Source organism: Canis lupus, chromosome 15 (genome assembly GCF_048164855.1).
Source record: "Canis lupus baileyi chromosome 15, mCanLup2.hap1, whole genome shotgun sequence".
NCBI lineage: Eukaryota > Metazoa > Chordata > Mammalia > Carnivora > Canidae > Canis > Canis lupus.
In genome coordinates, this window is record NC_132852.1 from 52,071,377 (window position 1) to 52,088,973 (window position 17,597).

Genomic DNA, 17,597 nt, shown 5'->3' on the forward strand with positions numbered 1-17,597 from the left:
CTGAATAAGTGAAGGAGTGATGATGAGTGGTAGAGACCTCAATGATTTATTCTCCCTAAAGACATGAATGTGTGTCTCCACTGCAGTAACCAAGTCTTGGCTTTTGTCCTGTTCCCACATGACTGCCTTGATCTTGGTTTCTAGAGCTCTCATCCATGGACTCCTGCCCCTCAACACCAGCTATCAGAGCTACTAAGCTCAGCTCCCAGCTAGTAAACATCTCTGGCGGGCTGGATCTGCAGGCACTGCCTGATGCAAACCCCAGGAAGACCTGCCCTGCCGTCACTCCTGCTGTCACTCTGTCCTGCACCACTGCTGCCCACCTGCCCAACTACTCAACCATCACTCTTCCAATGCCACATCCTCTCCCTGCCTACCATCTATGTAGGGACAAGTCCTGGCTAAGTGCCTTAATTTCCATAAAATGATATCAAGTCTACATTCCAGAGAGTTCACAGTCAAAGCATATGTACTTACCCTTGGCTGGCACAAGCTGTTCTCCCAGTTTCTACTAGGGAGGTTCCTGACCCAGAAATCTTAGCTGCCCCAACTCTTACTAAAAATTCAATTACAAGAAATAAAACCTGCAGGACTCTCCCTGTCTGAAGGCTATGCAGTCCACTCTTCTCTTCAAATATTCTAACCTCTACACTGGATCAAACCACACTATCAAAGAGCTGCAGACTTGACCCATCCATACACACTGAACTCTGAAAGAAACCAGGCTGCTCCTTCTCTTGTGGTTCAAATCTCCTAGAACGATCAATTTTTATGTCATTGGGACAGACAGCAAGGAAAACACTAAACCTACGGCCTATTTTCCTTCTTCTTTTTTTTAAATAGCAGAAGAGCCAACTCAAATTTATGTAATAATGGGTCTAATTAATATGAGACTATAATAGTTTATTCAAATCACCCAGAACATGTGCCACAGATTAAATGAATCCAACAACATTTTACGTGTTTGCATCAAGTTCCAAGTTATGTTCTAGGACTTTGCATTTAACACAGATTGAATGTCCCATGGAGAACTTTGTGTCAAGTAGTTTGTTGCGGGGGATCCCTGGGTGGCGCAGCGGTTTAGCGCCTGCCTTTGTTTGGCCCAGGGCGCGATCCTGCAGACCCGGGATCGAATCCCACATCGGGCTCCCGGTGCATGGGGCCTGCTTCTCTCTCTGCCTATGTCTCTGCCTCTCTCTCTCTCTCTCTCTCTCTCTCATCATAAAAAAAAAAAAAAAAAGAGTAGTTTGTTGCGTTCTAAAAAAGATTTTATTTATTTATTTGAGAGAGAGAGCGTGAGAGAGAGCACGAGCACGGGGGAGGGGCAGAGAGGAAAGCAGGCTCCCCTCTGAGCAGGGAGCTCAATCCAGGGCTACGTCCCAGGACCCCAGGATCACGACCTGAGCCAAAGGCAGATGCTTAACTGACCTACGTGCCCTGTATCAAGCAGCTTTATCGGAAGTTGCTTGATATTTTACTAGGGAACACGAGCAATGGAATTTGTGTACGTTTAAATATCATCTATTCCCCACCGGCATTCTTCCTTGGTCTCCAGGACCCCTGAGGTCACACAAATGTAAATCTTTTCCAACCTTCTTCCCATCTTACTGAAAAGTATTTGCCAGTATTTGACACATGAACCACCAAAGCATATAGTTTATTTTTATTTTAACCAAGACTAATTGAGTTTATAATATCTATTTCCACAGTCAACTCACAGGATCACATTTATAGAACTGCCCTCTGACATCATCCTTGGCTTGACCATGGAAACAACCTGTACGATGCTCAACGTCAGGGGGGTTGTCACACCATATTGCTCCACAAGCCACCACAAGAGAGAGAAGAGCAAAGGGGACAGACACCAAGAGACCAGGCTCTGAGCCCCTCTCCCCCGTGCCACAGGCAGCTCTGCTCTACTCCCGTCTGTCTATCCGGGTTCTGTGAATGGTTGTTTGATGGCATAGATGTGCTGCTAGGACAGTGGGGAAACCACTGCACTACGTGGAGTCAGTAGGGCTCATGGGGAGGACCTCACTGGCTGCAGCATATGTGCTCTCCTCTCTGTAGCCCCAAAGGAGAGGTCTTCCTCAGGCTCCACCAACAGAAAAAAAGCAATGCTTCTCCTGAGGAATTGGTGTGTTCTTCCCATAGAGGCACAGGTGAGCCTTGACAGATGGCGTTTCTCTGTGTGCTTTGGAAGCAAGGCGGCTCACAGCCAAACTCAGGGCCCATCAGCTTCTTTTGCTGGCATTTCATTGTCCTGCTTCAGCTTTGGCTGCATTTTTTTTTCTCTTCAATTTTTGTTTATTTACTTATTTTTAAGTAGAACCATACCCAGCGAGCCTGACACGGAGCTTGAACTCATGAACAAGACCTGAGCTGAGATCAAGAGCTGGGTGGACTGGACGCTTGACCAACTGAGCCACCCAGGCACCCTGGCTTTGGCTTCATTTTAATCTCTCGCTTTCCTTTTTTCTTTCTTATCACTCTCATCTCATTGCCTTCTCTCTCTCTCTCTCTCTCTCTCTCAATTTAATCCTGTGAATCAAAGAGAGGAAGAAACACTAGATAGAAGCCGTGCTTATCTGAACTTCTATGGTCTGTTACTGTGTCCTTCTGTGGATAAGCCAGTTCCAGCCTTCAAATCCATCTGAATCCAGAATCCTAATGACCATCTACCAGTCTTCTGATTTCTCACCCTGCCTGCTGTGCTCCACCGGCTGGAAGCAGTAGTCTCTGTACATTTACGAACTAACACAGAGGAAGCTAGCTCAAGGTTCCACCTCAGTCCCTGATCATGAAGAAAGAAGGGTACTGAAAATAATTCACAGATGCTGTCACTTATGACAGCAATCAGAGTAGACACTTGCTGGGGCCCCTGGGTGGCTCAGTGGTTGACCATCTGTCTTCAGCTCAGGTCGTGATCCAGGTCTGGGAATTGAGTCCCACATCGGGCTCCCTGCAGGGAGCCTGCTTCTCCCTCTGCCTGTGTCTCTGCCTCTCTCTGTGTGTCCCATGAATAAATAAATAAAATCCTTAAAAAAAAAAAAAAAAAAAGAGGGATCCCTGGGTGGCGCAGCGGTTTGGCGCCTGCCTTTGGCCCAGGGCGCGATCCTGGAGACCTGGGATCGAGTCCCACGTCGGGCTCCCGGTGCATGGAGCCTGCTTCTCCCTCTGCCTATGTCTCTGCCTCTCTCTCTCTCTGTGTGACTATCATAAATAAATAAAATTTAAAAAAAAAAAAAAAAAAAAAAAAAAAAAAAAAAAGAGTAGATGCTTACTAAGCAAAATGCAAATAAAGCTGTGTATAACGTGAAAAAGTATGACTTCCTGTACTATATCGGTGCTCCATGGGTAACCAATTAGGCATCAAGCATTTTATCATTAGTTTTTGGGTTTTTTTTTTTTTTTTTTAATTTTTATTTATTTATGATAGTCACACAGAGAGAGAGAGAGAGAGAGAGAGACATAGGCAGAGGGAGAAGCAGGCTCCATGCACCGGGAGCCCGATGTGGGATTCGATCCTGGGTCTCCAGGATCGCGCCCTGGGCCAAAGGCAGGCGCTAAACCGCTGCGCCACCCAGGGATCCCTAGTTTTTGGGGTTTTTTTTGGATTTTATCATTAGTTTTATCTGGAAGTATCAAGTCTAAACTAGAGCCTCCACAAAGAGGAATGGTACTCACCTCCTCCCCATATTGAACCCATATGTCTGATTCTTTCTTCCAGTACCAAATCCATTTTGTGGCAAAGACAAAATTGGTCAGCGTCGTGACAGATGAAGGCGTGGAGATGCGTCGGATAGGAATAGAATTACAAGTCATTTTCTGGAAATCGATGCTTTTATTTCCAATAGAAAAGCTGAGAGGGAAAAGTTGAAAGTTAACAGCATACTTTACTGAACTTGATCTTCTACAATCTGGTCTTCCCTAACAAAAGCACAGAATTAAGATCTTAGAGATGACAGGGAACTTCAAATTTTCTTTATACAACTCCAGGTCTTATACACCAAAGAAGAAAAAAACTGAAATGCAGAGAGGATGGGTAAGTTACTTGTCCCATAGAGTTAATCATGTCACAAAATATAATCCATCCTCAACAAATATGTCAGGATAAAATGTGCCCACAAAACAAAGGATTGGCTCAATGTTAGAAACTCATGTAGGTAAGTTTTCTCAAATATTATCACTTAATTAGTTACACTATGTGGTCTGAGACCTTTGCAGGAAGTTATTTTCATAATAACACTAAGACACGGGGATCCCTGGGTGGCGCAGCGGTTTGGCGCCTGCCTTTGGCCCAGGGCGCGATCCTGGAGACCTGGGATTGAATCCCACGTCGGGCTCCCGGTGCATGGAGCCTGCTTCTCCCTATGCCTGTGCCTCTCTCTCACTCTCTCTCTCTCTCTGTGTGACTATCATAAATAAAAAAAAAAAATTAAAAAAAAAAGATTAAGACATGATTTGCCTTTTCACTTTCATGCTTTCATAGGTGCACAGTGGAGTCTGCCAGAGGCTACATGATGTTGTGATTCTACAACAGATGAAAGAGGTTTGCCAAAGTATAAAACAACGTCCATTCTTCTGAGGGAATATCTTGGTTTCATTTTGGAAAAGTTATTATTTAATTATATGTACATATATAGCTATTACATATAACTATTTATAACTATATAAGCATAGTTATATAAAAATATGGTATTTATGTTACCATGTAATGAATTTATTATTGTTATTTTTCAATGAATCCATAAATACTGAATTTTTCTCGGTTTTGATTTTTAATATGGTAAACGTTGACAGCTATAATTCACAGAAACAGAAATTCTTTGGGATCCTCAATGTATTTTAGGATACAAGGGTCCTGAGACCAACAAGTTTGAAAACTATTGCTCTAAGAAACACCCACTAAATCAGTAGTTCTCAATGAGGAATAGTTTTGTCCCGCAGAGGACATTTAACAATGTTGAAAGAGATTTTTGGTTATCACAACAGGAATCCAGTGGATAAAGGCCAAGAATGCTGCTAAACTGCCTCCTGAAAACAAAATCACTATGTAGCCCCAAAAGTTAATAGTGAGAAGTTGAGGGGATCCCTGGGTGGCACAGCGGTTTGGTGCCTGCCTTTGGCCCAGGGCACGATCCTGGAGACCCGGAATCTAATCCCACGTCGGGCTCCCGGTGCATGGAGCCTGCTTCTCCCTCTGCCTGTGTCTCTGCCTCTCTCTCTCTCTCTCTCTCTGTGACTATCATAAATAAATAAAAATTAAAAAAAAATAGTGAGAAGTTGAGGAAGCCAGCTTCAGATTTACCTGGGGGGTGCGGGGGAAACACACCTCCAAACAAGAAAGTGGCTGATGCTACCCTCTAGTGGCAAAATGCAGTAACAAAGAATCTCCACCAAAAATTCACTCTAAGACGATGGAATGTACGCAATCCTTCCCTCCAATATATACACAAAATTTCCTTATTAGAGAAAGGAAAAAAGAAGAAAAGAGGAAGAGAAGGAAGAAGAGATGGAGGAAACAGAATTATAAATATAGAAAACAAAATTAATGTTGCCAGAAGGGAGAGGGTTGGACGATGGGCAAAACAGGTGAGGGGTAGTAAGAGGTACAAACTTCAGTTATAAAATAAGTAAGTCACGAGGATGAAAAGTACAGCATAGGGAATAAGGGGAAAAAAAGAACTTACTTTATAAAACTAGGATGCACCTTATAAATATAGTCATATGTGGTATCACCCAGTTCATCACTGGCAGAAACAGAAATATAAGGTATCCCCTTAGATACCTCCAAGATAGAGAAAATAGCAAACATAAAGAAAGACATAAAATGCTCAAGTAGACAACATTCTGCACGACAACTATATGAAATTACTCAACTCGTGTTCTATAGCTATCAAATTAAGCCAGAGGCTCTTTTGACCTATAATCACCATACTTATAATAGTCCTGTTGTGAGTTTACAGTATTACAAACTGACCTCTGCAATGTGTTTTTCTGCAGGACACACTCGTGTTCATATCACACGAGTCAGCAAAGAGTCTCAGAACCCCTAGTATATCGGCCAGGTTCTTTGTGACTTCAAATCTGGCTCGTGTTTTGTTTGTTTGTTTGTTTTTCCTTCCTGAATTTAGGAGGCATCTGCCATTTTTTATCTCAAGAGTTACCTGAAACTTGAATGGGATTCTGAAGGAAATTTTTTTTTCCTCTTGCCATATGCCCAGCACTATGCTTTCTTTTGATGATGTTGTGGATCTCAAAAGCCAGTCTGGCCCCCAACTTACATGCGGATTTGGGGGTCACAATAGGCCTTCTCAATATTTTCCATGGGCTGGAGGTCCATCCAGGTGTTTGCAAAGAACATCTGCCAGCGGTAGGGCAGGTGGAAATGAACTTTGTTGCAGTTCTCTACAAAGACAGAGAGGAAGTCTGAGGGTCTGTTGAGTGGCGGTTCTAACCAATTCAACCAAGTTCACTGCTGCCTTTCCCCCATTTAGGGCTGCCTTTCCCGCCATGCTGCACCTGCATGCGAGCACACTTCCTTCCAGTCTATGCCTTTGCCCATGCTGATTCCTGCCTACACCGCCCCATAGCTCCAGCTTCCCTTGTCACCAATAGAGACTCACCAGAAAACAAAGCTCCCCACTCCCCAGAGTCACTCTATCCACATGGAAATCTGACGTCATTACAAATGTATGGTTACCCCTCCTGCACCCCCAAGGGGTACATGGAGACAAATTACTCTCTAGTGTCCACAGCTGTATGCATTTTCTTGAAGCCCTGGCTTAAGATTTGGTTCTTCCAGAAAGATTCCCTCACTCATCTCACTCTGTCCTGATCTGACTTATAATTTGTATTCCCTTAGCCAGTACTCAGGACCCAGTTGGTACTTAGGTTAATTTATGTATCTACTTATCTTATACAGTTTTCTCATTAGTGGGTGCTTTGATGCCACCTCGACCACAAACCCACTGAAAAAAAGTTGGCATCATTGTGCGACAGGACATGAACTGTGAAAGCATGTTGGCTGGATACTTTTTTTTTTTTTTTTGTCTTTCATTTGTTTGCTTTTAGTATATGAAAAGATGGGTCCTTGACTAAGTACAATAATATTGCACCTGAAACTGAACTGCAAAAGGAGAAAGTATAATACTATACCGGGGCAAAGAACACAGGCTGGGTGGGCAATTGAGAGTCAAAAGTCAACTTGTCCACTTGTGTATGTGAGGTCTTAAGCTCTCTGTGCCTCTAGTTTCCACATCTTAAAATGGGTTAACCATAGAACTTACTTCCAGGCTTGATAGGACATTTAAGGGCAATACACCTAGGGTTCTTGGCAACGTACCAAACATACAGTAAATGCTCAGGAAATGTTGGCTTCTAGAAAGCCCTTAAGTTACTCACCAGTTTGACAACCCTTACACAGGTGGTCAAGACAAATTTCCTGTGGGTCACAGTCATCCATCCTGGAAGAGCTGGTACTACCAACGTCAAATGCAGAATCTATAAAACAAAAGGTGTGTGTATGCTGATCTTAGTGTTTAGACCAAAAATCAAGAGAACCTTATCTCATAATGGGAAAGAGTATCTGTAACTGGCCCCATGTTTAAGAAAATTGCAAATTCACGTGTTGCTCATGAGAGCCTAGACAGCCCCTCCATAAAAGCACACATGGACCATCAGAAAGGATGAAATACCTGCCACTTGCTTCAACGTGGATGGAACTGGAGGGTATTATGCTGAGTAAAGTAAGTCAATCGGAAAAAGACAATTATCATATGGTTTCACTCATATGGGGAATAGAAGAACTAGTGAAAGGGACCGTAAGGGAAGGGGGAGAAACTGAGTGGGAAAAAATTAGAGAGGAAGACAAACCATGAGAGACTCCTAACTCTGGGAAACAAACGAAGGGTTGCAGAAGGGGAGGTGCATGGGGGATGGGTACTAAGGACGGCACTTGATGGGATGAGCACTGGGTGTTAATACTATATGTTGGCAAATTGAATTTAAATTAAAAAAAAAAGCAAACGTGGATCTTAGGGTCATGTGAGAGTTATGTTTATTTTTTAAACCATGACTAAACTACTCCTGTGCTCAGGAAATGTGGCAGCTAACTCCCCATGATTCAACTGTTGGCACTTTGGTCTTCAGGTCAGTCTCCTCACCAGTATCACCCCTCAACCAAACCCTCCAACTCTCTGCCCTTTAGTGACTACTAGGGAACGTCCAGAGAGAGGCCACCAGCCGTAACTGTTCTGCAGCAGACACAAGACCTGGCCCCCCGCTTCGTCCCTCAGTGACTTACATGGAGCACATCTTGGGGTCCTTGCAAACTCACTGGCAGGGCTAACTGGGGTCTGGGCAGAGTTCTGACCATGGCTTGCATAGGCTGCAGCTCTGGTGCCTGAGGAGGACATGGAAAGTGGCATCTCAAAACGAGTGCGCACTTGTACTGTGGGGACAGTGGTCTCCTGAGGTGTCGGCAGGACAAGGGTGTACAGGTTCTGACTGCCAAAGCAGAATGCATTTTTATCTCCTCTGAAGGTCAGTGTTATGTAAAAACCAGGGGATCCCTCGGTGGCTCAGCAGTTGAGCACCTGCCTGCCTTCAACCCAGCGCGTGATCCTGGGGTCCCGGGATCGAGTCCCACATCAGGCTCCCTGCATGGAGCCTGCTTCTCCCTCTGCCTGTGTCTCTGCCTCTCTCTCTCTCTCTGTGTTTCTCATGAATAAATAAATAAAATCTTTAAAAAAAAAAAGTCAAAACCAGAGGCACCAGTATTGACACTGGGGGGCTTCCCCCCACAACTTGACTAGAGCCGTCTGGTATGCCGTGGACAGATTTACTGGCCCAAGGTGGCTTCACCTTACCGTTAGCAGGTGCCGCTGCTGGATCATCACCACCCATAATTGTGCCAGTGGTCTGGACATTACCGGGAGGAGTTCCCGCGTCCTGATTCCGAGGTAACGATTTTTCTCTCTGTCCTCTGGTTGTGGTTTTGTAATTTAAAGATCTTGCGGAAGTTCCATCCGTGGCCATTCCATCAACGTTATTATTAAAAAGCGGGAAATACTGGGCATTTTGATTGCTACCTCTGGCCTCGGCGCTCATGCCGTCTGGGGAAAGCAGGCCTGTGCTCTTTCTGGTGGTTATGGTTTCAGGTGTTTGCAGAGAACCTACAGAGCCAGAGGTGGCCTTACTCCAGGAAAACACAGACTCTCTACTGGTGCCTTTGTCATTCAGCCCGGAGTCAGGGCCCTTCCGGTTGGAGGCAGGCGTCGAATCAGAAGGAAAGAAAATGCTATCTTGATGCCCATAAAAGAGATCCTCTGGACTGCCGTTCTCTGAAAACCGCCGGCTTCCTCCCACTTGACCTGCTCCTCTGAGACTATTGGCCTTAGGTGAGACCGGGGAAGGCTGAGGGCAATCCTGACTTCCCAGACGCCCAAACTTGTGGGCCAGATCCTCGACGGGCACATTATCCAGGGGAGGCCTGTGGCCCACTGGATCTGGACTGGACGAGCAGGACTTCTGAGCAGGAGCTGGAGCAGATGGAAGAAATTCTGTACTACCCTGAAATGATCGGTCTCTGCTCTTGCTTCTACCTCTGTATGCCTTGTCTCTACGATAGGAGGGAGGAGCTAGGAAAAGAAAAACCAAACAAGGAGAATGAGCATTAGCACGTTTGGGTTCTCGCCACTGTTCCTCCTCAGCTTTTCCAAGTTTGTGATCTACATTCCATCAAAATCACGTGTCCCAATCTGGTGTGTAAAAGTCTTGGGAAGGATGTTAAAGATGAAGGAGGAATCTGCTATTCTGCTAGCAGAGCAGGAAACACCCCCCGCCCCATGGCCCAGGATGAGAGTCAGAGTGACCCTGGCTGGTCTCAACTTCTCTCCTGGGCCTCAGATGTAACCCCAAGCCCCCAAGCTCTTAGCTGGGGGTGTCCACTATGCTCTGGTTCCCGTCAACATTCACCACTCTGAGGAATGGAGATGCAGACTAGTGCAGGTCAGGGAGTATTTTCCAAGTCATTTAGGTTTTGCCCATGTTGTCGAAGGTCCCCCAACAAACTAAGGATTCACACACACACAAGAAATAAATTAATAAACATGAAACCACAGTAAAAAGGTCTGATTTCATTTAAACTAGAAATCTTTCCAGAGTTCTTCATCTAGTCCCCAAATATCCAAGCTTAGGTGAGAGATATCAAGAAGAATTAGCCTCTCTCAAGAAACTTGATGAGTCCCTGGGGAAGAGGAGGGAAGGAGTGGGCACGGGTGCTTGCAAGTGCGTGTGAAGTGTGTATGTGTGGTAGGCACGTCTGTCACATTTATGTGTGGTGTGTATTGTTCTGGGTGTGCATGCACACATGAGGTGTATATGTGTATAAGATGTACATATGCAGTGTACGTGTGTGAGACATTGTCAGTAAGATGTGCATGTAGTGTGAAGTATGTATGCATGTATGGTGTGAATGCATGTGTGTTTGTGTGTGGTGTGTACAAGTGTGTGGTATGTATGCCTGTATGTGGTGTATGTGTGTTGTGTGTGCATGTGTGGTATATAAGCTGGCTATTATATGTGTGGGGAAGGGCAGGAAGAGGGCCCTTCTCTTCCAAACTCAAAGGGCAGGGGTAATAGAGTAAAAGCAAACATACTTCTCCTGCCAACAAAATAGTTAATCAAGTAAATTAACCAGAAGGGATAATACATAAGATCTCTCTCACATACCATGAATTTATATTGGGAAACTACACCAGAACACATCCCTCCAGGTGTTCCCCTGTTCAGAGAGCATTACAATGTGGGAGAAAATACACCAGATGAGGGAGCAGAACACGTAAGCTCTGCCACTATCTAGTGGTGTGAGGCCTTGAAAACATCTCTTCTATTTATTCATAGTAAAAATGATTTAAGACTGCTTACAATAAAAGTCATTTAAGAGACACCTGGGTGGCTCAGCGGTTGAGCTCTGCCTTTGGCTCAGGATGTGATCCCAGGATCCCGGGATCGAGTCCCGCATTGGGCTCCCTGCGTGGAGCCTGCTTCTCCCTCTGCCTGTGTCTCTGCCTCTCTCTGTGTCTCTCATGAATAAATAAGTAAAATCTTTTTAAAGAATAAATTAAAATAAAAGTCATTTAATATTTCTGACCCTCAGTCTCCTTAATCAATTGAGGCTAATAATACGCCTGTCTTCATGGCTTTGCCATCAGGAAGAACGATGAGATATTTTGGGTGAAAAATTCCTGGTTAATTATAAAGAATTTCTCAAATATAAAGAGGTGTAATTGTTTATTACGTATTATAGAATCTTAAAATTATGTATTCTATCCGCTTTATAAAATTCACCTCCTCTCTCCCTGCTCTCTCTCTCTCAAATAAATAAAATCTTTTAAAAATTTTTAAAAAATTAAAAAAGGGGTGCCTGAGTGGCTCAGTCAGTTAAGTATCTGCCTTTGGCTCAGGTCATGATGCCAGGGTCCTGGGATCCAGCCCTGCACTGGGCTCCCTGCTCAGCGGGGAGTCTGCTTCTCCTTCTCCTGCTTCCTCTGTGCTCTCTCTCTCAAATAAATAAATAAAATCTTGACAAATAAATAAATAATAAAATCCACCTCTTTAACATCCATTTCAGAAAGGCATAAAAAATTGCAAGTGTTGATATTATTAAACAATGTGAAAATGATTAAGGAATAGAACTGACCATTTCATACCCATTAGGATGGCTGTTAACCTGAAAATCGAAAATAACACGTATTGGTGAGGAAATGGAGAAACTGGAACCCTGGAGCACTGATGGCGGGAATACAAAATAGCGGAGCTGCTATGAAAATGGGATGACAGTTCCTCAAAAATTGAACATAGAATGACTACATGATTTAGCAACTCCACTTCCAGGTGCATACTCAAAAGAATCGAAGGCAAGGCCTCAAGCAGATATTTGTACAACCATGTTCACAGCAGTATTATTCATAGTAGCTGAAGGTAGAAGCCACTCAAGTATCCAACCACAGATGAATGGATAAACAAAACATGGCATATACACACAGTGGAATGTTATGCAAAGTGAAATAAGCCAGTGTCATAAAAAGACAAATCTCATACGATTCTATTTGTATTTGGTATCTAGAGTATTCATCTTCATGAAAACAGAAAGTAGAACGGTGGTTGTCAGGGCTGAGGGGGAGGAGGAAATGAGGTATTGTTTCATATGTATAGAGTTTCAGTTCTGCAAGATAAAGTGAGTTTTAGAGATGGGCCTCAAAACAAAACAACATAAGTGTACTTAACACCACTGAACACTTAGAAATGGTTCAGATGGTAAATTTTGTTATGTGGGATCCCTGGGTGGCGCAGCGGTTTGGCGCCTGCCTTTGGCCCAGGGCGCGATCCTGGAGACCCGGGATCGAATCCCACGTCGGGCTCCCCGTGCATGGAGCCTGCTTCTCCCTCTGCCTGTGTCTCTGCCTCTCTCTCTCTCTCTCTGTGTGACTATCATAAATTAAAAAAAAAAAATTTGTTATGTATATTTTTACCACAATGTTTAAAATTGTATGTATAATTTTGTATATATTCCTTTTTTTAAAAAAGGAAGGATATGCTATCACATGGGTGGGTTGAACCTTGAAGACATTACATGGAAATGAAATTAGCTCATCACAAAAAGTATAAATCCTGTATCACTCCACCTCTATGAGGATGTTGGAGAAGTCAAATTCATAGAGACAAGAAAATACAACGCAGTTGCCAGGTGCAGGCACAAAGAAGGGGGGTCATTGTACTGGGGTACATAGTATGCATTTGGGAAGATGGAAAAGTTCTGGGGATGGATGGTGGTCGTGGCTGGCAACATTGTGAACGTAATACCACTGAAGTACCACTGAACTGTACACTGAAAAATGGTTAAAAGGGTCAATTTTATGTTATATCATAGACAATTTAAAAGGTAAAAATAAATACATTTTTCAAGAAATAGTACTGAGGGGCAGCCCCGGTGGCGCAGCGGTTTGGCGCTGCCTGCAGCCTGGGGCGTGATCATGGAGACCCGGGATCGAGTCCCACGTTGGGCTCCCTGCACGGAGCCTGCTTCTCCCTCTGCCTCTCTCCCTGTCTCTCTCTCTGTGTTGCTCATGAATAAATAAATAAAATCTTAAAAAAAAAAAAAAAAAGGAATAGTACTGAGGACTACGAATAAAATTGTGTATAGTTTTGCATTAATGCTAGATTTCCTGTATTAATTGTATTGTCGTTATGGAAGAGGGTGGCCTTGTTTTATTAAGGAAGTGCATGTTTATATATAGAGATGTGGAGGTATGACTGCATACCTCAAATGCTCTAACCACAAAAATGTTATGTGTGTGTGTGTATCAGTGTGGATATGTGTACAGATACTGAGAGAAAGTGACAAAACAATCGCAACAAAATGTTATTGGGACAAAATGCTAACAGCTGGTGGGGGGGGGAAAGCTTTATGATTAGCTTTTAGAAAAATTATAAACATTTTAACAAAGTGGGGTAAGTGGATAGTGCTTAGCATGAAAATCAAATTGCAAAATTGCATACATACTGTGATTATAATCAAGTAAAAATTATGTATCCATAGAGACAAGGTCTGCAAGCAAAAATAGCTTGACATGGGGAGGTAGAAGGATTATAGGTAAAGATACACTTCCCTTGTGATTTCTGTTTATTTCTGTTTCTTCTGTTAATGAAAAAGGAGAAAGCATGTACCTCTGTACCCGGAGTGTTTCTTTCGGCTGTGCTTGTTGTTGAAGATGTCCTGGATGTTCTGAACCACGCTGGGGCTCAGGCCGTGCTCCCTCATGATCGCCAGCACCCTTCTATCCATCAGGTTATGGGACCTGAGGCAGTTGGCATACCCACAATTCCCTCGGGTAAAGTGCTCACAGATGTGGAGCCTTTCACACTGTGGATACTTGTCACAAATAACTCTTCGACCCTCTCCCTTATAATTTTTGCATATCTGCAGAAGAGAGAAACAGAGACAACTATGTTGCCAGAGACAATACACCTTCCCGCACCTGCCACATATTCACTAGGGAAAGCCTAAGTATACAAAAAAGTTAGCTGTAAGCAGAGATCTACTGAAGGAAAAAAATATATGTGTCTTCCACAACCTGTGATGAGTTGTATTCAACTGATTTTTTTTTAAGATTTTATTTATTTATTCATGAGAGACAGAGACATAGGCAGAGGGAGAAGCAGGCTCCATGCAGGGTGCCTGATGCGGGACTTGATCCCAGGATTCCAGGATCACGCCCTGGGCCAAAGGCAGACACTAAACCACAGAGCCACCCAGGCATCCCGTATTCAACTGACAATTTATTTGCAGTAGAAGAGGCCTGCAAACTAACTGAAACACGAATTTAATAACTCTTTGGAAGAATTAAAATAAGATGGCCATGGCCAGCCACAGATAGGACCAAATAGGACCCAAAGGGAGCCCTATGTTACAAAGGAACCCCAAGGAGGAAGACTATCAAGTCATTTTGCAATTAAAGGGACATGTGAAGGGCACCTGGCTGGCTCGGATGGTGGAGCATGTGTCTCTTGGTCTGGGGGTTGTGAGTTCAAGTCCCACGCTGGGTGGAGAGAGGACTTAAAAATAAAAGCTTTGAAAAAGGGGCGCCTGGGTGGCTGTCAGTTAGATGTCTGCCTTCAGCTTAGGTCATGATCCTAGGTCCTGGGATAGAGCCCTGTATCGGGCTCCCTGCTCAGTGGGGAGCCTGCCTCTCCTTCTCCCTCTGCCTCTCTACCTAGTAATTTCTCTCTCTCATGAATAAATAAAATCTTAAAAAAAAAAAGCTTCAAAAAAAAAAAAAGGGACATGTGGGTCTTACCGCAACCGTTGTCTCTGCTAGGCAAAACATGACAAAGTCTCTTAAAAGGTCAACTAAAGAAGGTAATTTTCACATTCCTATGTAAATAGATATATCTACCCAGCTAGCTCTGCAGACATAGAGTCCTAGCTGAAAAGAAGGCATAAGTTGGGGCCCTGGGTGGCTCAGTTGGGTAAGCGGCTGCCTTCAGCTTAGGTCATGATCCCAGGATCCTGGGATCTAGCCCCACCATGGGCTCCCTGCTCCATGGGGAGCCCGCTTCTCCCTCTCCCTCTGCCTGCATGCTGCCGCTCCCCCTGCTTGTGTGCTCTCCCTCTCTCTTTCTCTATGTAAAATAAATAAATAAAATATTAAGAAAAAGAAGGCATAAGTATTTCTTACTGAAATACTGTCCCAGAGGCCAGACCATATGATTTTAAAGTCCACAGGCACAGAACCAGCTGTGGGGACCTCACCTGAATTATTACTCCCAGTCTCTGTTTCCTTCACTGTGACGGAGGAAAATAGTTGCTCTGTCCACATAACCCAAGTTATTGAGCAGATTAAATAATAAAATATGTAAATACATTGTGTAAAATATAAAATGTGCTGCAAATGTTTGAATCACTACATAAAAGAATCCTAAAGATCAAAACACGTATACATTGTTTCAACACACTGAGTACATCAGATCGTCCTGGTTCACTGTGATTTCTCTGGGTGGCAATGACATGAGAATCAGACTCCAGCAACGACAATTTAGGTACACCCTAACCCTAACCCTAACCCTAACCCTAACCCTAACCCTAACCCTAACCCTAATGAGAATCAGACTCCAGCAACAATTTAGGTACACAGACGACTTCGAAAACCTGATTCAAACAGGCATCATTGCCACGAAGCCTACTATACAGATTCTAGGCTCTAGAACCACCAGGGCTCAAAGTGTGATTCCTGGGGGCACCTAAGTGGCCCAGGTCATGATCTCAGGGTCCTGAGATCGAGCCCTGCATCCCATCCTTCCCCCAGCTTGGGCTCTCTCTCTTTCAAAAAAAATAAAGAAATAATCTTTTAAAAACAAAAAGAAAGCCAAAAAAACCAAAAACAACAACAAAGTGTGGTCCCTGGACTGGCAGGGTCAACTCCACCTGGAAACTCAGCAGAAATGCAAATCCAGGGCAGCCCCGGTGGCTCAGCAGTTTAGCGCCGCCTTCAGCCAGGGCGTGATCCTGGAGTCCCGGGATCGAGACTCACATCCGGCTTCCTGCATGGAGCCTGCTTCTCCCTCTGCCTGTGTCTCTGCCTCTCTATATATATCTCTCATGAATAAATTTAAAAAAAAAGAAAGAAAGAAATGCAAATCCTCAGACCCTTCTCCATATACAGTCAGAGCCCCCAGAGGTGGGACCCAGCACTCTGGTTCAACAAACCCTCTAGATGATTCTGATGCTCACTAAAGTTCCAGAACCAAGGCCCTGGGAGAAGAATAATTAGCGGCTTCACAAATGACATTCTGGTTAACAATCCTAGGACTGTCCTAATGAATAAGTAAGAGTGCTCCTGCCTTTATTAGGCTAGAGCAAATGACAGCATTTCTACCTTTAATAAGCACATTTAAATTTTACAAGCTTATAAACCAAGAAGTCTGGTTTGCCTGATGCTTTTATGTTCTCACAGGTCAAGGCAAAATGAAAAAGTGAGGACACTTTCAGGTGTTAGGGCAGGAATGTGTCTTGTCCACAGCTGCCCTCAGGATTTAACTCCATGCCTACCACCTGCAGGCACTCCTAAATGTTAGCTGAACGAATGTAAAACATCAAATGAAGTGAGACCCAGGATTACATGCTTTGTCCGTGATCACAGAAGTAGTTGGTAGCAGAATCAGGACTTTTTTTTTTTTTTAAGATTTTATCTATTTATTCATGAGAGACACACAGAGAGGCGGAGACACAGACTGAGGGAGAAACAGGCTCCCTGCAGGGAGCCGGATGTGGGACTCGATCCCAGGACCCCAGGATCATGCCCTGGCCTGAAGGCAGGCGCCAAACCGCTGAGCCACCCAGGGATCCCCTGAGACACCCCTTTAGAGACTTCTCTTGCCCAGCTTTTTCAAATACACATCCATGCTACCAATGTTCTTGTCGATTTTCCACTATAGGAACCAGCTCCTCAGACCTCTAGTCCGGTAAACATTGCAGTCTCCCCATCTACAATCTCAGCCCTGACAAGTGGTAAATGGCAAACAAGCTATTAGCTAAAAAGTAAACCAGGCATGGACCTCCCCACCCCACTCACTAATTCTGAGTACTCAATTCTTCCAACGAAAAGGCACTCTCTTCTTTGGACTCTCTATGTGGTAAAAGGGTGGTAAGAGGGCCCTCACAGAGATTTTGTCAATAGGTTCTTCTAGGATCCCTCAGCAACAGCAACGTCTAGTAGATTCTTTTTTATTTTTTAAGATTTCACTTATTTATTCATGGTATCTCTTCCATTCTCTGGGAAGCAGGTCAGCAATTAAGAACCTACTAGATTCGGGCACCTAGGTGGCTCAGTGGTTGAGCCTCTGCCTTTGGCTCAGGTAATGATCCCGGGAGTCCTAGGGAGGCTGCTTCGCCCTCTGCCTATGTCTCTGCCTCTCTCTCTCTGTGTCTCTCATGATTAAATAAATAAAATCTTAAAAAAAAAAAAAAAGACCATCTCCTTCCAGGAAGCTACCTAGATGTAAAGCATCAACTAGTTCTAATACTGTATCTT

At 44.0% G+C, this 17,597-nt stretch overlaps 1 protein-coding gene across 2 annotated transcripts in view; it reads right to left on the reverse strand.

Annotated features, from left to right (window-relative positions):
• The window catches only part of ZC3HAV1 (zinc finger CCCH-type containing, antiviral 1), a 64,297-nt gene that overhangs the window by 27,272 nt on the left and 19,428 nt on the right, over positions 1-17,597 (reverse strand). Inside the window, exons 3-8 of one of the 2 annotated variants that reach the window (XM_072777363.1) lie at positions 13,735-13,987; positions 8,874-9,644; positions 8,309-8,407; positions 7,408-7,506; positions 6,288-6,411; positions 3,688-3,862 (exon numbers count right to left, since the gene is read on the reverse strand). In XM_072777363.1, coding sequence (XP_072633464.1) covers positions 3,688-3,862; positions 6,288-6,411; positions 7,408-7,506; positions 8,309-8,407; positions 8,874-9,644; positions 13,735-13,987 — 1,521 coding nt within the window. The remainder of the gene's footprint in view (positions 1-3,687; positions 3,863-6,287; positions 6,412-7,407; positions 7,507-8,308; positions 8,408-8,873; positions 9,645-13,734; positions 13,988-17,597) is intronic. The other variant, XM_072777364.1, reaches the window with a different exon arrangement.